This window comes from Carassius auratus, chromosome 38 (assembly GCF_003368295.1).
Source record: "Carassius auratus strain Wakin chromosome 38, ASM336829v1, whole genome shotgun sequence".
Taxonomy (NCBI): domain Eukaryota; kingdom Metazoa; phylum Chordata; class Actinopteri; order Cypriniformes; family Cyprinidae; genus Carassius; species Carassius auratus.
The window spans coordinates 10,069,372-10,094,220 of NC_039280.1; the positions used below are offsets into that span (position 1 = coordinate 10,069,372).

Here is a 24,849-nt window from a genome sequence, read left to right on the forward strand (position 1 = left end):
CCTAGTATCTATCTAACTTAAAGAGGTGCCCACAGACAATGTATTAATGTATTCAGAAATGTTTATTGATTTGCCATTTTCCACCCACGATATTCAAACATATCATGACAACAAAGAATATTTTATACAAGAAGAGAGGGAAAATTATTCTGATGCACAACTTGTGCACACAGCACAAATGTTTCTAATGCTAGAGGAGGGAAGATAGGCTGCATTGAAAATATGCCAGATAAATAGATAAAGAAACAGGGCAAGAGAGACTGAGAGTCTTTATCAGGGGTTTTCCTACATTTTTTGCAAGTGATTTTACGGAATTGAATAATATCTGATGCAATCAGTGTTTTATGTGAGAACCACTAATGTGGTGGCTAATTCAACCAAAATATGTATGCCTGAATAACACAAAGCAGATTACTAATGTGAAGCACTGAATTGAACTTTATACTTTAAGAATTGTATACTTTAAAACACTATGAAAGAAATCAGAAACATGTCAACATTCTAAACCCTAAAGACGACAGAAAAAGTGCCATTTGCTGTGAAAACATGGTTATATTCATATTCAATAATCAGGCATGGGAATGAGGCAGTTTGTTGTATTTTTGGCATTTGCTTTCAGAGTTTAGGTAATCGGGATCCATTAATTATCACAAATGCCATAGTTAAACAACTGAATATGGTAAATTTGTAAGGGGAGGTACAATGTAAAATAAAAATGCTCACATCCACAGTTTAAAATATTTTAGCTAGCTTAATATAAATAAGACTGAAGTTCAAAATCAAGTGTCAAGTGCCTAGATCAATACAACTATAAAAAGGTTAAATATTAACTGACCGCAAGTAATCAACAAGCAACAATGTACATAAACTACCTCAAAAAAACTCGAAAAACCATTTGCAACATATCTATTGTCTAAAAAAATGTAAAAAAATAAATAAATAAACAGAAATAGTCAATATTTCCATGTCAGGCTATAGGAATATACTTTGTGTCATATCAAATCCACAAAGACAGAACAGTGAATTTTGAACATATATAAAGTGGAGGATGCATTAGGACTGGAGAGCATGTTAAGCTTCATGCATTGTCATGGTATGTGCAGATGCTATGCTTTTCTGAGGCCCCTCACCGGCTCGTTCTCTCATGCCTCCTTCTTCTTTAAAGGTGGATGTATGAAATATTAATGCTGCAGTACAACTGGCTGCAGGAGAGAGGCCTCTCTCTCGATATGTGTGCGTGTGTCAGAGAGACAGCTGGCTAACTCTGGCATTGCTGCTGTTCCAGAGACACCCGATCTCTACAAAGCTCCCCGACCTGCTGGGGCCTTCGCTGCCACTGCTACTGCAGATCATTTGAGAGTAAATACTCGAGAACACTGACTCAATATCAGCACAAGTTAGAATGGTATTACAATTAAGAGCTGTAGTTCTCAAGTGCTACTTGTATGTGTCACTATTTGCATATTCTTTCAAACAGCTAAAAGCCTAAACAAGTATAAATGACTCGATCTTTCTTGACTTATTCAAAGAAAATTGGTGAAATAAACTTGAACAGAGCCACTTGTATCATCAGCAGGCTGACTTTGAGGATGAGAGGATCAACCACATTTCTCAACCCTGGCGCATTTTCTTCTAAATGAATGACTGGTTCTTGCACATTTTGCGACACTTTCAAAGTGAAATGTCCAGTATGTGGTGCTAAAACCACATTAAGTTTTGTCTGAAACAGATGAACATGAATCTGGCAATGAATTATTACATTGGTTTTTGTACGATTTACGCAAGTTTGGAAATTAAATATGTGAATGGTGCTAAATAATTCCCCATCGCATTTGAAAATGACATACCTACGCGTACCCCAAACTTAAGCAATAGTGGTAACAAGATCAAACATGAGACCATACATTTGTTGAAGCTAGCTTGTTATTTTTGCTTGGTGTGCTTCTTTAGTCTTTTGCTCTCAGATCCATACCAAGCTTACCACATCACAAAACCATACATATAAAGCTGATTATCTGATGCAAATCTCAACATACATTAGTTTACAAGTGTTTAATGAAGGGTTTTTTTTTTTTTTTTTGCCAATCAGAAGCATCTTTCAAATCAACACAAAATACACATGAAAAATACCTTGACCAACCGCAGGAAAACAAACTAATCCTGATCAAACTGTGGTGACTTTAACAGTTAATAACATATTATAGCACAAAACAGCAATACATGAAAATGGAGGCCGCAGGTTATAAAGTTCTTAAGGGGAGTTTTGACACATCTCTCTAGAGGTTTAGCATTCAAAATCCCCAGGTCGTCAGCGTGCTTGACGCTTCAGAGTTCAATACAGTGAATGTGCTTCCTGCACATTATAATCAAAAGCAGGTCACTGCCCCAGGCACTGGCAGTTCATTTACACAGAATTCAAAGCAAATGCATTTGAGCAATTCAGTAACACTGGACTCATAATTTATAGCACATTATAGAATGTCAGAAAATATAACTATGGCTATATTATAGATTTAAGCCTTCCATGAGAAGTCTACTAAAGACAGAGGCTGGGGCTAAGCACATGTTACAAGAGTACAAAACAGACTACAGAATTAAGACTTGCTCCTAGCTGGTAAATGTCATATCCATGCAAGACACTGTCATTATCCATGCAGGCTACACACTGCAGCTAAATACAGTTGTAATTTCTCTTCTGAGTGCTTAATCCCACTCTGTAAACACAAGGTTTGGTTATTTATGGGAGTGACAACTGTATTCAACAACCAAAGTCACTTTTGCATCCTTTTAAAGTTTAAAAGCTTGCCATTTATAGGAAAAAGCAAGCAACAAAATGTATTATTAAGTCATATCTCTTTAGAGTAAAATACTGTGTAAAAATTAAACTTTCAATTTTGACAACATCAATATTATTAAAATGTATCAGGCTGGCTGGAGAGTGTATTAATTGGTCAACAATGACCTCTAATGAGGTGACGAGTCTGAACTCTGAGCTCTCTGTACACTGTACACAGCACACCCTAATCTGGATTATCAACTAAATTAGATGTGTCGCTAATCCGCCATTGCCAAACTCTTGCCTTAACCACTTGATTTCAGATAGGCGGGAAACACAAACCAGTTGGGCTACCTTATCGGGACGTCCCCTTTGACCCATGCATCCTCTACTATTATCTAGCTAGATTTTTTTTTTTTTTTTTTTTGAGAAATATACAATTCAGTTATTTCAGACTACTGCAGTTCAAGGTTCATGCATGAAAAAAAATATATATATTTTAGCAGTGTAATAATTATTTTCAAGAGGGTCAACTTTTTAAAGTTGGTGTGCAATAAAATTATTTTCTTAATGCATATTAATATTACTGTAAGTGATTAATTCATGCATGTTATTTTTCATTCTTCTTGTGAAACAACATAATTTTCTCTGGGTGAACTATGCAGGACTTCTCCAATCATTAAATCCAGTCCACATATCAAGATCCAATCAACAACCAGCGAACTGAACCAAGTCCTTGCCCTACATTTTCTTTAAAATTAATGCTTCCATTTCATCATAATTTAAAAAGACTTTTCATTAAATTACTTTCTGGTCATAATTGATTGAGGTGCATTTTACGCAATCAAATTTTTCTTCGGCACAGATTTCACTCATGTTCAAGCTGGTCAAGTGAATTCACTGACTGCACTGACCATCAGAAACCTGCTTAGTTTAAATTTAACATTTTGCTAAAATTTCAGTAATGAACCTTCATTTTCAGGTGCCTGAAATGTTGTTTGAAAACCCTTCTAAAACATATTTGTATATTGAAGCCTTTTTATCAGAAAAACTATGAAAACACTGATAAACAAAGAGACAAAAACAAAGAAAACTCTTCAGACGTTTAGTGATAATCTAGCATGGCTACTGTGCAAAAATAAAAATAAATCTGTACGGGGGAGATCACTGTCAAGTCAATGGCCTCAGAAAACAGTTACATAATAAAACCAAATCACAAAAGAATGTCTTGCTTACTCGGGTCGATTACAGAAAAACATCAACACGCAGCAATCATAAGTATCTCGTGTGGCCTTCCTCGTTTGAAACATTAACTATTTTGCATCCAGAAGACGCCAGTGGTGGGCTTCTACTAGCAGGCTGTGTTTACAGATATGCCAAGTTTGTTAACATACGTACTGTATGCAAACAGGTTACTGCTGGGGTCATTACAAGCTTGCAGGAGCAACCCACAAGACTGACCTGTCAAAACACTGGACTTTTTGTCTGAAAGTTCAGTAGGAACGTCCACTCACCCTTCTGAAGGACTTGCACGATCCGGTTAAATGAGTGAAAATCTCAGCGGATTTATTCTCGAATGCGTTTACATTGCATCAGTGCATTCTGCATGCCTTGCTAGTCGACATGAATTCACATGGCACTCTCACATTCACATGAGCGCCCCGTGCCTCATCAGCCTGAGAAAAGAGTAAACAGATGCACATATGAGAGTCAGACTTCAAAGTGTCCCTAAAAGTAGGAGGCAGGTTGCCTTCGGTGACTCTCCTCGTAGTCGCAGTTGCAAGACATTGGATTCGAATGATAGGTTGTTCTGTGAGACGAGGCGGAGTCCCAGTTCTGGCGCCCCGCCCCCTTTGGTAGAATCAGCCAACCAAAATGCAGAACAGGCTGCTGTTCGTCATGTTATTTAAAGAACCTAACAGACTAGTAATGTGGTGTTTACAACACGATGAAAAATCAGCCTAAAAACCATTTCACTCTGACAAATTATACACGAGAAACATATCTACAATTTAAAATGTATATTTAAAATATAGAATGCTTATATAGTTTGCAATGGGTCACTGTAATATCTACTTGAAGTGTCGGTGGTAAGTTTCAGATTGCCAGGTTTGAGTTCATCAAGTGGCGGAACTGAGAAAAGGCAGCATGCTCTGGCAAGATGCCCACCGACAGCTTGGCTCAATCTTTTTTCTTACAAGTTCAATCTCTACTGCATAACAGGAAATTGAGTGTTCAAAAAAGCCTGCCACTGCGGAAAATAGACATTAACTAAAAAGCAGGGAAAGTGGCAAAGATGTTTTCTCTCACATGCTTGATCGTCGGTGAATTCACCAGCAAAGATAATACTGATTTTTACTAAATGGGACAAAGGGCCAAGAAAGTCTACATACATTGTATGTGTGTGTGTGTGTGTGTGTGTGTGTGTGTGTGTGTGTGTGTGACACAGCCGATGGTGCGTGGTCTGAGGGAATAAGTGCAAACATTCATTAATCTTGGAGTCTGACATTGGATTTCAGGTGTTCAGGGTAAAGCTTGCTGTCATGACAGACTGGTCATTATCTGCTTACCATAACCTCCCTATTATATTGTAGGTCTCTTAGAAATAACAATATTTATGACAGCATAAAGTGTATAATGTAAGTGTAATGTTGTCATAATTCTCATTGAGAAAAGGGACTTCATAAATCACCATAATGAAGCAAATCCTCATTTATTATTAACAGTACTTTTACAAGAAGAAGAACAAAAATAACATGTATTTTTGCAGTGCATGGACATAATATTACAAGATGTTGTGCTTACATGTCGAATAAGCAATGGTAAGTAGTGCCTGAGGACAATCACACCCAGTATTTTACTCAAACAGAGAAAGAACTTTACAAGAGGAAATAATGCCATCTGGTGGTTGGAGAATATTATTGCAGTTTTAGGCAGTTCAATTCTGCTTCTCTCTGTCTCGATTAAAGTTGCCTGTCTGTTCACTTCTGGTTTAAAACACGTTAGACAACAAAAAAAAGCACAGCAGACTCTAGATGTTGCTTATAATGCACAGATTACTGTACTAATGAGTAAACAAAATATATGTTTAGAAGCATGTTTACTTTAAACATCCCATAATAACGTTTATAGATGCCATATTTTGGAATGGAAGTCAAAATTTAACCAGTTGTTCTACAAAGTAAACCATCAAATACATTTAATGTAAATCTGGCACAGATATCAGATTTGTGACTATATTAGGAGGGAGTTATATGGAGAGAGCTCATCTTTCTTAAGCAAGACAACAGCTGCAGGATGTGGTTAGATTTGACATAAGGTCAGACATTTGTTTGCCCTCTATCTCATTGTATTACTTTTACAATGATTTTAACAATACCATACCTTTAATGCAAGCTCATTCATAAAGTTCTTTTCAGTGTAGAAATAATTTTTGTAACTATCTGGGGCCTTAAATATGAATTATATTCACATTTTGTCCAAGCTTTCTCACAGTGGGCTTCAATGTATAATAGTAACGGTTTGGCAGCTGTGAAATTGTATTCTTGGAACAGTATAGTTGAGGTTCAGGGGAAAGCAGCAACAGACAGATAAAAAGAACTGAGATTTTCATTTCTTAGAGTTATTTAAATTGGGGCAAAATGTATAGGTGAAATGCTAAAATTATGGGTTATATCATTTGAATATTGCATTAAATTCCAGAGCGCAGAAATGGAAGAAAAGGATAATCCTCAGAAAAAAATGTGGCAAATGCTGAAAAACTGCAAATGTTAATTATGGTAATGATAAAAATACAAAATTGCTTTTAAAATGACAAACAACAATAACATACAGCAATAATAATTGGATCATTCAATAAAAATAATAATTTTGTGTCCTTCATGAATATATGTGAATAATAAAAGTAATATTTTAATAATATTTAATAATATTTAATAATATTTTATTAATATATTATTACAAATGACAATAGATATATAAAAATACAAACAATATTATAAAACAATATAATATAATGGACATATACTTTATTTTTCTCTTTAGTACAATAATTTATATATTATATATTATATATATTAAACCTATTATATACAAGTACATTCAGAAATTACTTTTTACTCATGAAACATGTTAGGGTTCTTTGGCTAAATAATGTTACAACAAGCCTGCTTGATCAATAACCAAAGAACAATGCCAAAATTATTCAGCAAAATAAGATTTTCTTATCAAAGTGATAAATTGTTGTGTTGTAAAAATGTGTACACTCTCCTGAAAGTTATTTTTGATCAACAGCTAAGTATATTGAACCAAAACTTTTAAAGAAAATTAATTTCCTGACGATTAAAAGTGTTATACATCCCAATTAATCATACTCAGATTTAATGCTGGCAGCATTGGAAGCACTTGGGAGAGAACTGTCAGGTGACTTATTTTTTAGCATAAAAGAGGACAATGGTACAAAACGATTACCAAATTATTGTTTTAAGTGTGTAAATAGTGCAGAAGTAGCACCAACATTCAAAAACAATGGACTTTTGATAAGGTTCCTGAAGCACTCAGGTCTACACTTTGTTTTAATTTAGTGATGAGTGAATTTGTGCTACAAAAAAAGGCAGGAGAAATAACATGCTCAAGTGTCTCAGAGCCGACAAAAGCTATGAAAAATGCAACACTTTATCTCACAGAGTATAATGCAGCCTGCAGAAGTGACATGCATGGTTGTTGGCGCAACTAGAATTACCTACTGTAGCAAAGCCAAATAAACTCATTTAACCTCTTCCAAGGCCCATATTTACAAAAAAGAGACTTCTGGGAATCCCAACTCTGGTCTCAAGAGACCAACTCAATCATTTCTGATCCAAAAGCATCCAAGATGTTCTGGTGTTGCTATAGAGCAGCAGTATGCAGGGAGAAGTGCTTGGTACCCACAGCGACATTCATTTGAAGTAAAGCTCTTATATGAATGAGTGCTGAAGGTGTGAGGGAGTTTGTGCTTTATCAATGCTGGCATGAATTCACACATTACTGTGTGAAAACTTGAAATAGAAGATGCCACCCTCCCCTAATTCCCTGCATTAGGGCATTTTTAAGCATGACAACAAATATATTCATTCTACAAAGGTGAAAATCTTTCAGTGGACATGTATTTCACTTAATCTTAATGCTTTTGAGCAGCTGTGGGGGATTCTGTAGAGACGAGCTGAGCAAAACTCCCCATTATAGACCTGAGCATTTAAGGAGCTCGTCCTCCAGGAGTGGACAGATATGAGAAATTTGTCATGAACTTGAACACTCAGTGCCAAGAAGGGTCAGAGCAGTATACTTTAAGTTCTGGAGGACATACTAAGGACTAGAATATTATACATTTTCTCAATTAAACCTATGGGTGTACTCATTTTTGCCATCCTTCATTTAAACAAAATTGCCTAATTTACTTATCTTACAGAAAATATTGGCATATATTTTGTTGTTTTTATTAAATGTTTAAATTTTGCCTACTTTCCATCAATTATATAAGTGATCATAGAAAATACATCTTTTACATTTATTCAGAGGGGGTGTACTCATTTATGCTGTGCAATGTGTGTGTGTGTGTGTGCAGTGTGTATAGGCTTGCCATTGTTTATAAAGCATGCATAGACAGCTAGACAGCTAGATAGATAGATAGATAGATAGATAGATTTTTTTTACATTTACTAACACACAAAATAGGAACATATAAAAAAAAATCACCCAATAATAATAATAATATGCATGGATATCAGCAACCCTTTGCCTTGTTGCATCATTTCATCTTGGTCCAGGAGTGCGCATGTCCTGGATCCTCATCTTTAAAAGACCCCTCGTCATTGGTAGATGCAGCACATGTCTGTAAGTGCCGGCTGGTTTTTACAAGCGCTCTCCAGTCCGCTCTATTCCAAGCGCGCACGCGGCTGATGAGAAAAGCCCGGCAGCCTACTGCTTTTAAACGTGTGGAAAGACTGAGCGTGTAGAGAAAAACATGGAGGAGAAGAAGAGCGAAATCAATGGACACGCCGGGCACAAAAGCCCGTTACCAGCGGTATCGATAAAATCAGAAAAGAACAGCTTTAAAAACCGGTTAATGGTCTTCCTCAAAAGAAACCTCCTAGTGATATTAACGGTGTCCGGGGTTCTGGTGGGCGTCGGGTTCGGGATGATGGTCCGGAACATGAACCTAACCCGAGCGCAGATGACTTACTTCGCCTTCCCCGGAGAGATGCTGCTGAGGATGCTCAAGATGATCATCCTTCCTTTAGTGGTTTGCAGTCTGATCTCTGGCGCTGCGAGTCTGGACACGCGCTCGCTGGGGAAGCTCGGAGGGATCGCCGTCTCTTACTTTCTGGTGACCACTCTGATCGCTTCATCCATCGGGGTAGCCCTCGCCTTCATCATCAAACCCGGCGTGGGAGCGGGAGCGCTGAACACCAACAACTTGGGGCTGGAAGGCGTGAGCGCCAACAAAGAGACAGCGGATTCGTTTTTAGACCTTGCAAGGTATTATTTGGTAATGGAAATTAAAACAATAATAACAATAGCCTGTCTTTCAATGTGAGAAATGCAGCAGTCCACTAGCTATATAGCAGCGCTTAAACCGCGCGTGCAAGTGTCTGTGATGATTAGCTGTGTGAGTGCAACACTTATGAATGCAAAAGACGTGAGAGCAGAACATGTGACAATTCATTCTTTACATCTTTCTTTTCTTTTTTAGGCATTTAAATTACAAATTGATTTGTATTTAATTATTGCATAGACAGGGAAGAGAAAGTTGTATCCCACACAGTGAGTTCAGCAAAGCGGAGCAAATATGATTGATAAGCTTAAAAACTTACTAAGCAATTAATAACTGTCAACAAAAATGTTGTTAAATTTATTTAAGACAGTCTGCTTTAAACATGTCAGATAGTGTGACATTTTATAAAACTGTTCTGTTGGATTTTAATCATTAATTATTATAAATTATTAGTTATACTGGCATACATCATGTCATACAACAAGTTAGAAGCCAGGATATTTCATAACGGCCCAATTGTTGCTGTGTTATAGGACAGAAATAAGGCTATATATCTGTTACTTTTCAGATGGTGGGTTTTACATTAAAATTTTTATAGTAAAAAAAAAGGTTCATATGTTTATGTTCAGTCATTTCAAAGAACCAATTCATGAGAACATTTCAAATGGCACTTTGAGGCTTTTGCATCTGAACTCTTCAAATAGTCTTAATAGTCTTTAGCTGCTCCAAAACAGACTACCATCTGGTGGGGCTGTGATCGACGAAGACCTGGATCAAACTGGTTAGAGCTGATAGACCATCATGGAGTACAAACAAGCACCAAATTTGCACACACAAAAAAACATTTAGTTTTTCCATCAGCAACATACATTTGAAAATTAGATTTTTCATAAAAGAAAAACACTTTTGAGGATTTCTTTTTAAATATTTTTTTTTGTAAATTCCAGCAAACATCCTTCTTTTTTACCAATCATAAATTACATCACAAAAAATACACTTTTTAGTTGTTCAATCTATGTGGGACAATGTCTTGAAACCTGAAAATCTTGAAAACCTGAGACCTGTTAAAAAGTTTTTCTTGTTGCAATATAAATCTGCTATGCAATTATGTAATAATCACTTGAAGAACATCTGTAACTGTAACTGTAAGAAAATACATTTCTTTTGGCCTCATAGTTCACAGGGTTACTAGATTAATCCTCTTTTTAACGCAGGTCATATGACGAATAAGAACTCAACTCAGTTTAGTTTAAAATAATCCATTCTGTTGCCCAAGTGAATGATTTTGGATATGGATTTGCAGATACAAATATGCAAAACTTCCTTTGTGGGTCACTCATGCTGCGACCTGGTGGGAATTTAGCAAAGAAACATCAGTGGTGTCCATCTGGGATGATAAGAGCTTGTTTTTACACATGTCTGCATCACTGGTTTATCTTTCTTGCTTGTTTTTCCTTTTCAGAAACCTGTTTCCATCCAACCTGGTGGCTGCAGCTTTCCGCTCAGTAAGTTAATTTTTTTCCTCCAGGTGTCACAAAAACACATACACACTCACACAAGCAGCAGATATGTTCAAAATGAATATTTGTAGACCATTTCCTCCATGTTAACAGCTCCTTCATCTCTTATTGAGAGAGTCACAAAATGGAGTAACCATTTTTGTCCCTGCTCAATAAATACCTCCCATCCTCTCTCACCACTAAGCAACCAGGCAGTTACCATAGCAGGCTGATTCCATTCTTTGGTGCCTGGCAACCTGGCTTGGTTCAGTGGGTTGTACCACACAGGCAACTGCTCAACAGTGAGCACGCTCTGCTCAAAGAGAGGTCAGGAGGTTCGGTGGCCAGGGTGGGAGATAATATCTCTGTGCCTAGACCGAAGCATGTGGACAACCCCATTGACACAAACCTAACGGGCACCCAGTTATCAATTTGTAAAAAAAAAAGATGTTTTTGCAAAGGCCAAAGTAGATTTAGAAAGAGAAACAGGGTCATTAGGTGCAGATGGGATGTTTCTTTATCCAGTAGGATTTCCATCGACATTTACCTGGATGGAGGCCAGAAAGGCTTTAAAAAGGAAGAGACAGAGACTAGCAGGATTAATACAGAAATGCCTGGGAATGATTTAGATTTTGTTATCACTGAAACATCAGATTTAACAAACACTTTAAATTAAACAGTGCCGATTTTTAATATGTAAAAACAAGTTTTTCTATAAAAACATGCCATCTAGCTTGTATTTTTTTTACTACGCAAAAAATATATATATATTTTTTACTAGTGCTGTCAAACGATTAATCACGATTAATCTTATCCAAAATAAAAGTTTTTGTTTACATAATATATGTGTGTGTGCTGTGTATAATTATTATGCATTTATAACTACACACATACAGCATATATTTTGAAAATATTTACCTGTATTTACATGTATATATTTATATTTATAAAATGTATATAAATATATATTTAATATATAAACGTAACATATTTTTCTTAATTGTATACATGCATTTGTGTGTGTTTATTTATACTTAATAAATGTACACAGCACATACACATATATAAACAAAAACAATTATTTTGAATGCAAGTAATCGTTTGACAACACAATATTTTTTAACCATTAATTTCAAATTCTTACCTATTCCATTTCTTCTTTTGAGATAGTAAGGATTGACAAAAACTAAACAGAGTGCTCCTGCTCATATAATTGGAGTTTCTGAGGAACAGGGGTTCTGAATAGTAGGGTTGTGGGGGATCACTGTCATTGTCTCTGTGTACGCCAGTCTCAAAGTCCTTTTCAGCTAAACTTTAAATGCTGCTTTTGTGAGTATTTTGGCACTAGAAACAGGCTCAGTGCAGACAAATAATCAAATGCATCACAGTTCATGAAGCTGCACACTGGAATGGATTGAAATCGGTCAGAATAGCATTGTGATAAGCACTGCATGTAGCTCATGATGTTCGCCTTCTCTGTCTTTCACTTTTGTCACAGTATGTCACTGATTACAAGACAATTCTTGTTGGAAATGGAACAAATGGAACCATCAACTACCAGAAGGTACATAATCTCTTCATTTTCTAATAATATTTGATTATTATTTTATAATAATTTAAAATATATGTAATTATGTGTTATTTAGCATTAGGTCCTTCCTTTTCCTATGTTAAGAATGCATCGTCAAATACATAATTGTCAACACACACATCATGCCACTTGTTGAAATGTCATTTGAACCCAGTAATTTTGTGCTTCTTAAAAAAATAAAACTCAAGTCCAATTGGGGCCTCTTGGCTGGTTTTATGTCCAACCACTCAGTATGTTGGCCCTTTGGCAGCCTTGAATGAGCTTTCTGTTTGTTTGCACAGGGCCAGGGTTGACGCAGCCGGTTTTGCTGCTCCTGTCCCACTGAGCAATGTTGCCAACTTATTTCAGCGAAAGTTGCTACAGGAAGGTTGATTTGTTGCTAAAAGTTGCTTAATTATGTTGTGATGTCATTGCATAATCACGACGCAAAATTGTGTCACAACATCAAATCTCTAGATTTTTTTTTTATTTAGATTTGTTTGCAAAAAAATTAAATGCATAATATAATATTAAAATATAAATGACTGTATTTTAAAATAAATTGAATTATTGAACACTAAGAATTTAAGTAATTGTTTTATAGCTAGTAAACTAGTTATGGCCTACTAAACATTCTAAACAATTATGCTTTAAGCAGTGTACTAGAAGTTTGTACACTCTAAGATAACTCTGTAAAATTAGGGCACAATCAACAGTATTGTTGTGAAAGGATTTTCAGTATTGTTTATTTTTTTACCTGCATTTTAAATGACGCATTGTGTTTTCAGGTTACAGTTGATAATGGATAATATCCTGGAAAATTATTATATCTTTTCCATTTTTGATCAACAATCGCAGGGACAAGCTACTAACAAGGTGTATCATAAACGAACAATTATTAAATTATTATTATTAAATTGAACAAATGAAAATAGCAGTTAACTCAATTTACAGTCAGTTAAATTCCATTCCCACAAGCAGGCAGATCAACATGAAAATTATGAAAGATTATGTCCTACCACTTGCAATTTAATGTTTAAATCTATTCCATAAAGGTTTCCTTTCAAATTCAGTAGTAATTATGCAAAAATTAGAAAAAAAAGCTGACCTCATGCATCTGAACTACACTATGTACTGCTCTATGTGATTAACCTTTGTATAAATTATTGGGTCTTCATTACATCCTGGCACAGCTAAAATGTCTCATATCTGCTGGTGCATGGGCAAATATGTGGGCAATCCCTCAGAACGCTTGAGGTCCATAATTGCATAAGTAGGGCTTACAGAACAGCCAATGCTGTGTGCCAAGTGATGAACCATGCCTGGATGTGTGATAAAGCCCAGAACAAGAGCAGGATTCAGTTGAACGGTAGCTCAGTCCCATCAGATCTTCATCACCCCATTGCCACCACCACTAAGGAAAAGTCAGACTGAGAGCCAGGCTTTATCATGTTTTGTCTTTTAAAAGCCTCTCGTCCATGCACAATCATATCCAATTCAGTGACAAGGAATATGAGTGGGAACAATAGTTAATATAGGCTAATTAGCTAAATCTGCATTTATCAGAGCACATTTTGTCACATTTTGTTGCTTAATACAATGTCAGCTTCTAATTTAGTTTACTATTGCATTGTTTACCTTTGACCAACTATGTGCTTCCACGAAAAGGGAATGGTAATATCATAATATTTTATTATTCACTTATGTAAGCCAAAGACAAACATGTTCTGGTGGTTTTCAGGTTCCCTATGGAACAGATGCAGATGGAATGAATATTCTGGGCCTTGTTCTCTTTGCTATGGTTTTTGGAGTTGCTTTGAGAAAGCTTGGTGCAGAAGGAGAAGAGCTCATTCGCTTTTTCAATGCATTCAATGAAGCCACCATGGTACTGGTGTCTTGGATCATGTGGTAAGTAATCTATCTAATCAATCTATCTATCTAATCATATTTAGTTCTGAAAACTCAAAAAATGTAAAACTTTTATATATCATAAAACTTAAGTTGTACCATGCACATCATGTATGATATATTCTGTTGTTTTGTCCTTCAGGTATGTGCCTTTTGGCATCATGTTCTTGGTTGGCAGTAAGATTGTGGAGATGGAAGATGTGGTTCTGCTGGTCACTAGTTTGGGGAAGTACATTTTTGCTTCTATTCTGGGCCACATAATCCATGGTGGCATCGTCTTACCTCTTATCTACTTTGGGTTCACTCGTGCAAACCCCTTCAGTTTCCTGTCTGGCCTCATCACACCTTTCACCACTGCCTTTGCTACCTGCTCCAGGTATTTTGTCATATTTCATATATTTCTATAGTCCTATAAAGATGTTCATTTGACTCCCAGAATGTGGCTAAAAAGCATTGTTCCATTTTTTCCTGGAATCGCTATAGTCATGCTAAATCATTAGTAGTGTTGCTGATATGCAAAAAATTTCCACATGTAGAATGGCTATGACCATATTACATCTAATTCCCTGTTACATACTTATACCCTTTGTGTTTTCTGTGCCTGTGCAGCTCAGCGACACTGCCTACCATGATGAAGTGTGTGGAGGAGAACAACGGTGTCGACAAACGAATCAGTCGCTTCATTTTACCGATTGGAGCCACTGTCAACATGGACGGAGCAGCCATTTTCCAGTGTGTTGCAGCTGTGTTTATTGCCCAGCTCAACAACGTTGAGCTCAACGCAGGACAGATCTTCACAATCCTGTGAGTGTACATCGCTATGAGGCCTTTCTTCAATCAGCAGGAGTATTGATAGATACCCTGAAACATTCCTGTATCTATATTGCGTACATGCAACATTCTCTATATCTAAACAAGGCAGCGATGCTAAGCTTGATTTAAATTTACAAGCAACACACACCCTCCCTCTGGAGCCTGTCCCAGTGTGCAAGGTTACGCTGTTGAGTGTGTAGCAAGCATTATAGAGCTGAGGCTCTGATGGAGGTCTGGATGATGATAAATGAGCTATCACCATCCTGGCTGTTAGAAACATGGCACTTAACTCCAGGGAATTTGTTTCTGTAATAAGTGAATCGTTATTCACTTAGGAAAAAGCATCTGCTAAATGACTTATTTGCTTATTCAAAGGGTGACAGCCACTGCCTCCAGTGTGGGGGCAGCAGGTATTCCAGCTGGAGGGATCATCACCATCGCTATCATTCTGGAGGCCATAGGTCTGCCCACCCATGACCTGTCACTCATGTTGGCTGTGGACTGGATTGTGTAAGACAGTGTTTCCCACACATTCTCAAAAAAAAAAAAAAATTTTCTAATTCTGATATATCTTTGCTGCCTATATTTATGTAAAACATCATAAGAGCCTTCTAAAGCTTCTTATCAGAATTAAAACTATAACATTAACATGCATACAATATATAGGCCTTAAATAATCTGTTGGGTTAACAAACTGTGTCTGATGTGTGATCAGAGACCGAACCACTACTGTTGTGAACGTGGAGGGGGACGCACTCGGTGCTGGCATTCTCCACCACATCAATGAGCAAGAGATGAAGAAACGAAGAGAACAGGAACAGCATCAAGAGGAGCAGGAACTGCAGGAGGTGAAGGTGGAGGTGGTGGCTAATGTCAAAGCAGAAGAGGAGACCTCCCCTCTCGTCACACACCTGAACCAAGGAGACAGTTCCTCGCATGAAACACTCGACAAGGACGGTGTGGAGTCTGTGCTGTAAAGCGCTGACTGTGGTCTCTTCTCTTTCTTCTTCACTCTTTCACTATCTCACTCCTTTAAAAACCACTGTAGACATGATGTTACCACCAGTGTGAAGTTTACATCAAGCATAAAGTTTATTCAGATCTGTGACTGGAACACTAATGGTCAGTTTGCTCTTTTACATTTAGTACTTGACAGGACAGGTTCTGTTATGATAATCTTATCCACTTGTGCCAAAATGATTTCATATTGTCATTTTTGTGTTTGGGAATATGACCCAGATTATGTGCAAAGTCTAAAAGGGAACATTTCCACTCTGTGAGCAGATATCTGGGAAAGAGATGGATAGTAATGAAAATCATTCACTGACTGACCTCTTGCTCTGTTTGTTTGCTATATTTTAACTGGCTGTGTGAAACATTAACTAATTTGAAGATAGACAGAAAGTATTTGCTGTAAATATCTGTGTCCCTAATGGCAAATCCTGTTGCATTGTGGTATTGTCCGTTGATTTATTGGGGACTGTATCAAAACTGTGCATGTGTGCTTGTGCAATACTCTAGCAGATTCTGAGCTTGTGCTTTATGTTTTTTTAGTACTGTCAGATCTGGTGAACTTTAAATTATGAGTGAACATAAAGCTCACCCTGTGTCCCAATGTGCATACTATCCATCCTATCTGCCCTAAATAATATTGAAAATTACTAATATCACATAGACTTTATGATGGATAGTTTGCACATTGGGACAAGGGTCAGAGATTGAGACAAAACTCAGGGTCACAGGTGATATTCAACCTGATGATGATGAGAGACACACTGGAGCTCAAACATTTCCTTATAGACCTCCATTCTTTACATCAAAAATACATGTTGTGGACCCCAGAATATTATCCATGGTATCTAGTGACACTTAGTGGTCGATGGAATTATAAACATTGACTTTGTCTAGGTTTTATTTTTATTTTTTGTACATTCAATGCCCAGCTTTTTAAGTTTGGCCATTAGTTAAGAAGTAAACGATTTTAAAACGAATTTGATAAGTATGAATGAGTTTAATTTATTCTAATTGTTTAGCCTTTTGTACCGCTTTGAGAATTATTTTTCGTAATCTGTTGCAATAAAAAGATTCAGATGTTAAAGGGTTTATACGAACTCTAAAAGCTGTTAATTATTACGTGATTAGTGTGTTTTATATGCATTTACTCCTTGTACTTTTTCACTCTCTTTTAACTGTTATCTTGTTACCGTCGTGTCAGTCTCTGCTTACCATTAAATTAAAAGTATCTGATTTACATGCAGTTTGACGATTTTTATGCAGTTGTATTGTTAAGAGAATCTATTCTTAAATCTACATTGAATGCATACTCCTTTATTTGAGATGGATAATTATTTTTGGTAACTAATAATGTAACTGTTTCCTGTGAGGATACAAACAGATTGTCCTCTAGGAGGCGCTTACACGTCGCTTTTATCCCTCACTGGAGACTTTTATTGACTAACGTGTTATCTGTAATCAACACGTCCAATCTTTAATATAATTCAAAGGATTTACAGTGAATATATTAAATGAAATCATTCACAGCAATTTCTATAAAGTTATTTTTAAATCCTCATTCTAAAATCACAAACGACTGTTATTGGCCGTTTATGACCAGCGATGAGAAATGTAACAGACGAGGCGTGACAAGACGCTATTTCAGCGGTTTCATGACTGAATAATGACCATGAAAAAAATATAATAAAGCTCTCTGCCAGTGTCTCCCCCAAATAAGTGGTAATTTAAGCCACATTATGCGCATGCGTATTAATATGAAACTTGATTCGGTGTGACTGAACCATAGACAGTAAAAGAACTGAACTTTGGCTCGTTCGGTTTCGTGACGCCATTGGCTGGAAGCGACAGTCTCGCGCTGCTCGACCCGCCTCCGTGTTAAGAACCGTTTCCTCCATCGCTTGGATTCCACAACAGCAGGGTTTTATTTATCGCATCATATCTCTAAACTATAAACGTAGTTCGTGGAGCTGTCGAGGGATTTCCTTAGTCCAAACCGGTACGTAAATACAGTTTATGATCAATTATGCAGGGTTTTCAGCTGTGAAAGCCAAGTGAAAGTGATGTGGACAGAAGTGTGAAGCTGCTGTATGACACATTCATATTCTTCCTGGCTGATGATACATAGTAGCTTAGCATCACTTTGTGTGCTGCCGCTGGCTGTGAAATGCATCTCATCTGTCATTTCATTGCTGATGCATATGTAACTCAAGAATAATTGTAAAACATTTTCCGTACAAGAAAGTTATTAATTAATTCACTATAAATACCTTTCCCAGGCCACGCATTCTCAGTGTGCACGTTCATTCTTGTACTTATGTTCGTATACACTTGAGTTCAATTTAAGCTTTCCTTGTTTTATTAAATCCCGCAACTGTTAAATGAACTGCTTCCTCAGCCTACATTTGTATAGTTTGCACAGTGTTTGCATATAGTGTTTAATTTCAGAATCACTGAGAACTGCAGGTTGTGGCTTGCAAAACAAACAGATTGTATATTTTATTGAGATTTGTACTATGTTTGAAATGATTTAACAGTGTTCCCAGTGTTAAATCAGAGGAAATGTATAATGTAGACACTGCCTTCTTTAGGCATTTGTTTGATGACCAGGTTGCCATCTTAACTGTCTATCAAGCCTATATAACCTTCTATAGCATTTGAACTGTTTGAATTGATCTAGTGTCACTGTAGCCCAAGGATCAGTATCGGAACAACTTGGCTGACTTTTATGTCCACAAATAACCGAATTCAGACATGTAGCCCTGCAAACTGTCAGCAGTTATGAGAACCCTGTCAGCAAGTGTCATATTAAAATTAAAAGGAACTGCGTGAGGGTTCAGTGGTGAAGACACGTGATTGTCTTTGTTTGCAGGCAGGCTATGATTTAAATGTCCCCCACGTGATCACCTCTAGTGACATGCCATTTTCTGTCGGTTGCCATGGACACCAGTCGAATCAGCCAATCAAAAAACAGATACAGTCTAGTATTCCACAGAGAAATAGTACAAGAAACTGCTTTGTTTGCACGCTGTTGCATTTATCAGCATTCATCTGACACATAATCCTAAAAAGTCTAGATATATTTTGCCACTGCACAGTTTTATTATATTTAATTACTAAATAATTTTTCATAACATTTAATTAATTTATCATGTAGCTTTTAACTAATTTATTTATTTTTTACTTTTAATTTAAGATTTTTCATAGATAAAATCTGTTCGTAGTAGTAGTACTCTTTTAGTTAGAGATGGACAAGTAGCATTCATGAATTTCAGGCAAGCCTGAACATGTAGCCTTAATGAGATTGCTTATGCAGATCTGAAAGTAACTCTATTTGAGTAAACAAGCCATCTCATGTTAGACCACACTTATCACAGAGCTTATTCAAGTGGTGTTTAATACACAGTGTATTTATGTTTTAGCTGTCACTCAGGCCAAATGAGGAACCACAGAATTTGGATGTGTTGCAATGGCTCTCGGAGTTGACAAGGCATTATCAGAAACCTCCTCACAAATGGAGAACACGAGCCATGGGAGGTGGAAGACCAGGATCCCGGAGGTGATTCACAGCAGGCAAACTAGACCCCTCGGTCACAGAGCTGTTGAGAGGACAAGGCATACAAATGTCCAGGAGGCCAGGGACTCATACAAAGAGAGGAGTGGCAGCAAAAAGACGGTCACTATGGCACCTGTTTCCAGGTATATGCCAGACAAAAGCCTCTATATCATGAGAAAACCACTGATCTCAACACAATGGCAGGTGCCCATCCTGAAGAACTCATCTACACATGAAGACTCGGAGAGGGTAAGAATCTAATGAAACAAGTCTTAGTGAGCTGTAGAGGATTTTTTACTGAATTTCCAAATTTGTACAGAATTTAGCATCTAAGATGGTTGCCAAATAAAACCTTCCAGTTTTGAATCAGATTCGTTTAGTCAGTTAATCATTCAGAGCTGTTACTGGGTCACAACTGACTCCCTAACTGAACCTGGAGTTTGGTTATGTCTGATGCTAAATTAATTCAAAGATTCTCTAGCCTAGTCATCAAAAATCCTGAAATAAAAATCACGTTTTCTAAAAAAAAAAAAAAAAACTAGTAAGCAACAGTCTTTTCAACACTGATAATTATAAGAAATGTTTTTTTGAGCACCAAATCCCAAACTTTTGAAATGGTAGTCTGTGTTTAATTACAGGATCCAGTGGCTCCCTGGTCATGGGTTAGGCTGTATCCCAGGATTTCCTCTTAACCATTTCCTTGTTTTGTCTTTTTTTCCCTCAGATCAGTTACAAAGCAGATTCCCCTAAAGAAAAGGATAAACGTCTGTCAAAACAGTCATTTAGACGTATCCCAGAAGATACTCCATTTTATAAATCTACCCCACCATTATCCAGAGAAGACCTGGATACCTCCATGAGCTTATCAGACCTCAGACTGTGGTCATGTGATGAGGATCCTATTTTTAACACTTCAGCTGCCAAACGCAGTCTGTCCAGTCCCCCCTCAGCTTCTTTGAGCCTCACAGCACCCTCAGTGCCTAAGTGGACATCCACTCCTAGAAGCACTTCTTATCCGTCCAAGTCTCATTACACAAGAAAGGTAGAAACAAGACCAGCTGAGATGATGGACAGAGGAAGAGATTCTCTTCTTAACCCAGGATCTTACAGTAAGAACTGTCAACATGGGTTCAAACACATGTCACCTTATCAGGCCAACTACTGGGCCTGTGCCATCCCCAACTCGATGCCACCCTCTCCGAACCGTAAATCCCCCAGTTGGGATCCTGAAAAGGAGTACCAGGAGCTCCTGGACTACACGTACCCTCTGAGACCCACCATGGCTGGTACATTGGGTTCATTAGAGGTGGATCTTCTCTTGCGAACTGATCCGTTGTTGCAAGACTCGGGCATTGAGTTGGACCACTCTTCCACTCTGTCTTGTTTAGACCTGTCCTATACAGGGACTCGACAGGAACAGTGTAGCCCAGGAACAGCGCAAAGGTCAACTAAGTTTTGTGCTCTTAACAAGTCACATTCGAAGTCCTTAGATGGCATCATGTCCAGTAGCCTGTACTCTTCACTAGACCAAGCTGGCTTGTCAGAGAGTCTGGACGGTGACAGGAAGCCAGGGGGCCATTATCGTAAATTTGGCATCTTCTCGACATTCAGACCTGTACCCACTTTCATTAGATCAACTCACATCCTTCCTCGTCATGATTCGCTGGACGAGTTGGACATAGAGTTTCTTCGCCTACCAGAAAGGCTACAAGAACTTCAGGTGCTTTCACAGCAGCTAAGGGACATTAGTGACCAGATGAGTCAACCAGTCATCACCAGCTGGGAATCCCTGGAGAGCGAGATCACCTCAGTCCGATCACCAACGGCTCAAGTGGGAAAGCAGGAACCACTGGTGGAAGAAAGGGGTGTTGAAGCAAAAGCGGGATCAGTTTCTGAAATTCCTCTCACACATGAGGATCATTTAGAGAAAGCAAAGGAGCCTGGTTCCACAATCCAGATGATTAGCCAAGACGTGACTAGGAGGAACCTGAGGGAGGTGGAAGCTGTTATGGATCAACTGAGCGGACTGTCAATGTCAGAGCTTCAGAGGACAATACAAACAGACCAGAATGAAAATGAGACCAAGGAGTCACTAATGCAGCACATACAAGTGAGTAGATGCTTCTGTTCTGATCGTGAAATCCTGAAATGGCTGAGAATTAATGAGAAATGTTGTATCTTTTTATAATAGGCATTTTGCTCGAACCTAAAAAAGCTGATTCAGTGGCTGCACAAGGTGGTAGAGAAAGTAGAAGTTCTTTCTCCTCCCATGGTTGACTTGGAGAGCGTCAAAGCCTCCTTGGCTGATTACAAGGTTTGTAAATTACACCACCATTTAAATGAAGTTTTGGGTCGGTAAGAGCATTATTATTAAAATGATTGAAAGAAAGTAATATGTTCGTTCATTAAGGATGTGTTAAATGTATCAAAAAAGTCACCAGGTGCTACAAATATATATATATTTAAATAAATTCTGTTCTTCTGAACTTTCAATTCACCAAGTATCCTTAAAAAATCTAAAAAAGTTTCCGAAAATAAGCTCTGTTTTCAATATTGATAATAAAATAAAATAAAATTTGAACAGCAAACCATCATATTAGAATGATTTCCGAGGGATCAGGTGATACTGAAGACAGGAGTAATGACTGTCAAAAATTCAGCTTTGACGTTAAAATAGTAAACGGTTAATTCTAAGTCTAATACTATTTCACAGTATTACTGTTTTACTGGATAAATAATGCAGCTTTGGTGAGCATAAGATATGTTTTTTTGTCTTTCAAAAACATTCAAATACAAATCTTATTGACCCTAATGTAACAATAGGAAGTGTACAAATTTGATTACAAAAGAAGTTCATTCAAAAAGTACATAACTGTAACACATGATATTTTCAGAGTTTTCAGGAAGATGTTCAGGCTCATAAGCCCCTCACAGCAGATGTTCTGCAGACCGGAGAGATGCTTTTGCATTGCATGAATTCAGCCTCTCCATGTGAGTCTCCCTACCTTTATCTAATTATAATGGAAAAGGAAAATATAATTTTTCAAAAAGCTCTCTACCATTCTGCTGCTGTACTGAACCTTGAATTGGCATGTCTACTTTGGATTTTCTTACTGAACACTCAGTAGTGGCTCTAAAGCTATGAAGTGGTGAAATTTAAATGTTAAATTAGAATAAACATTAGATCTTTTTATCTTCCGAAGCACTGTAATGCACTCTTTGTTTCTTGATCAGTTGATACACTTCTCCTAGTTTACTGCTTCTCAGTTTTGGACATGTTGTGCAGTGTAACCCAATACTCCGTTACATCAGACCGAAAGAGGAAACGCTCTGCTTGGCGAATGCGGCCATGCATGCTTAACTTAGAGAGCCCTGCTGTTGCCTAGCTAGCATACTTCATTTCAGGATTCACATCAAGCATTGTTTTTGTCAACACATTAGTCTCTAGCTGTCCTCGTACTGCTGCTAATATTTTTTTCCTTGATTCCCTCAGTTCTGAAAGACACACTGGTGCTGATAGAGAGGCAGTCTCACACACTGGAAACTCATTCAGAGTATCTTTTCTCCTCTATTCTGTCAGCCATGGACTGCCTCACTGACCCCAGATCTGAGGAAGCATCAGGTAAATGATCAACTATTATTCTAGTGTCCTCTGGTGTCATCATATGGTTATAGCTCTCGAAATGGATGACTGAATTGTAATTATTGTAATATAAAGTTCACTATTCACATGTAACTTCAATGCGTCACTTTGACTGTAGCCTCTTTTTGATTATTAAAAATAAAAAATCTGCATCATCAAATAGTTTCTCACTCTTCTCCACAGAAGCAGTTCCTGAGAATTATTAGGATTCTGGGAAGGCTCACTGTCTTGACTGAGACTTCCTTTTTGGTGTTTCCACATCAAGGATCTGAAACGCTTCTTACTTGACTCATTTGTCACCATTATCTTTGTTTTACACTCTTAACACGTTTACTGTATTCAGAAGTGGTGTTATGTGCTGTTGTCACAAGCTTGAGTTATCTGTCACAACATATGTGATGAATTGTTCACTTCGTATTTTTACACACCAGCTTATGATATTCTTTTTTTTTTTTTTTTACTCAGAAATGTCCTGTGATGGCTCTACTTAGTAATAATGTTTGAGAGGTGTTAAGAGGTGCACAGACATAGTGCCAATTGTGATTGTGATCTCAGGGTTATTACCCTATTAAGTTTTAATGGAGAGCAGTCCAGTCTCCATTTGCATCCATGCAGCTTTAGTTTCCTTTCTGATTAACCTGTGCTTCACAAAGATATACTGTATTTTTTGACTGATAATTAGTGTGATCTTTTTGATTGTGTTACAGCAACAGTTCACCCAAACATTTAAATCTCATAATTTACTCTCCCTCATGTCATTCTTCCGCCGCATATAAAAAGTAATAATAATAAAAAAAAATATATTTTGAGAAATGTCTGTTTGGTTTAGCACACATTGAAAGTCTATAGTGTCCGATGTTGATTAGTTATCAGCATAGTTTGAAATAATACCTTCCCTGGAAGAAAGAAAGCCTGGAGTGAGTAAATGGTGACGATTTAAAATTTGGGGAGAAAACAATGTCAGTGTGTTAACATCAAATGAAATGCAATAATAATTGTGAAGCATAATGCATTTTGTGAATTCAGCTGAATGAATTTGACAGCATTTGAATAACTTCAGCTGCAGAGATCATGGATTGATGTGCAACTGTTTCTTTTTTGTTTGTTTTTTTTACAATAAACATTCTCCTTTTTGACGGTTTCTTATTTTGGTTAATAGGTTAAAATCTACATTTCTCTGCAAGTTTTGATATGGATACTTTATTAAATGCAAAATTTCTTAAGTCCATTTCTGTCATGACCGCTCTCGGAGGGATGGGCATGTTAATGTACATTACAATGTTAATGTATTTGGTCTTGGTGGAATAGATCTGCTGCTGCAGAGCAAGTACTGAGAATTGCTACAGCTAATACATCCACAACATACTGCTGCTGTAAATATAACCCTGTGTCTCATCTGGTTGCCCGTTGACGGCTACATTGACCAAAGTTTTATCATCGTGTACCATCAGTCTAACTTCACTTTAACAAATAAAATGGAAATTAAAGAAAGCTTAATAAAATGTTTAAATCCAATAAAATAGACAAAAAGCATTTTAAAT

General features: G+C 37.2%; 3 protein-coding genes across 4 annotated transcripts in view; 2 read left to right on the forward strand and 1 right to left on the reverse strand.

The window, feature by feature from the left end:
* sertad2b (SERTA domain containing 2b) overlaps positions 1-4,550 on the reverse strand; it is a 33,164-nt gene extending 28,614 nt beyond the window's left edge. For both annotated transcript variants that reach the window (XM_026223972.1, XM_026223973.1), the window contains exon 1: positions 4,291-4,550. The gene's annotated coding sequence lies outside the window, so the exon portion shown is untranslated. The remainder of the gene's footprint in view (positions 1-4,290) is intronic.
* Positions 4,551-8,612: 4,062 nt separating this feature from the next.
* slc1a4 (solute carrier family 1 member 4) lies at positions 8,613-17,349 on the forward strand. The gene is made up of 8 exons (XM_026223979.1): positions 8,613-9,292; positions 10,771-10,813; positions 12,306-12,371; positions 14,119-14,285; positions 14,428-14,661; positions 14,895-15,089; positions 15,474-15,608; positions 15,814-17,349. Exons 1-8 carry the CDS (start codon positions 8,778-8,780, stop codon positions 16,073-16,075), a joined length of 1,617 nt encoding a protein of 538 aa, XP_026079764.1. The 5' UTR covers positions 8,613-8,777; the 3' UTR covers positions 16,076-17,349.
* A 588-nt stretch (positions 17,350-17,937) lies between these two features.
* Positions 17,938-24,466, forward strand: cep68 (centrosomal protein 68). Its single transcript, XM_026223980.1, has 7 exons — positions 17,938-18,108; positions 19,532-19,914; positions 20,390-21,775; positions 21,857-21,979; positions 22,560-22,656; positions 23,159-23,287; positions 23,492-24,466. The coding sequence occupies exons 2-7, from the start codon at positions 19,579-19,581 to the stop codon at positions 23,512-23,514; spliced, it is 2,094 nt and encodes a 697-aa protein (XP_026079765.1). The 5' UTR covers positions 17,938-18,108; positions 19,532-19,578; the 3' UTR covers positions 23,515-24,466.
* Positions 24,467-24,849: the final 383 nt, after the last annotated feature.

What these genes read in the sequence shown, in the direction of transcription:
- slc1a4 (XM_026223979.1), top strand. Translation starts at nt 8,778, where the DNA reads ATGGAGGAGAAGAAGAGCGAAATCAATGGACACGCCGGGCACAAAAGC. An exon ending in TCGTTTTTAGACCTTGCAAG is followed by an intron (nt 9,293 to 10,770) that starts GTATTATTTGGT and finishes TTTCCTTTTCAG; the next exon opens with AAACCTGTTTCCATCCAACC. An exon ending in TGGCTGCAGCTTTCCGCTCA is followed by an intron (nt 10,814 to 12,305) that starts GTAAGTTAATTT and finishes CTTTTGTCACAG; the next exon opens with TATGTCACTGATTACAAGAC.
- cep68 (XM_026223980.1), top strand. Translation starts at nt 19,579, where the DNA reads ATGGCTCTCGGAGTTGACAAGGCATTATCAGAAACCTCCTCACAAATG. An exon ending in CACATGAAGACTCGGAGAGG is followed by an intron (nt 19,915 to 20,389) that starts GTAAGAATCTAA and finishes TTTTTCCCTCAG; the next exon opens with ATCAGTTACAAAGCAGATTC. An exon ending in CATGAATTCAGCCTCTCCAT is followed by an intron (nt 22,657 to 23,158) that starts GTGAGTCTCCCT and finishes TGATTCCCTCAG; the next exon opens with TTCTGAAAGACACACTGGTG.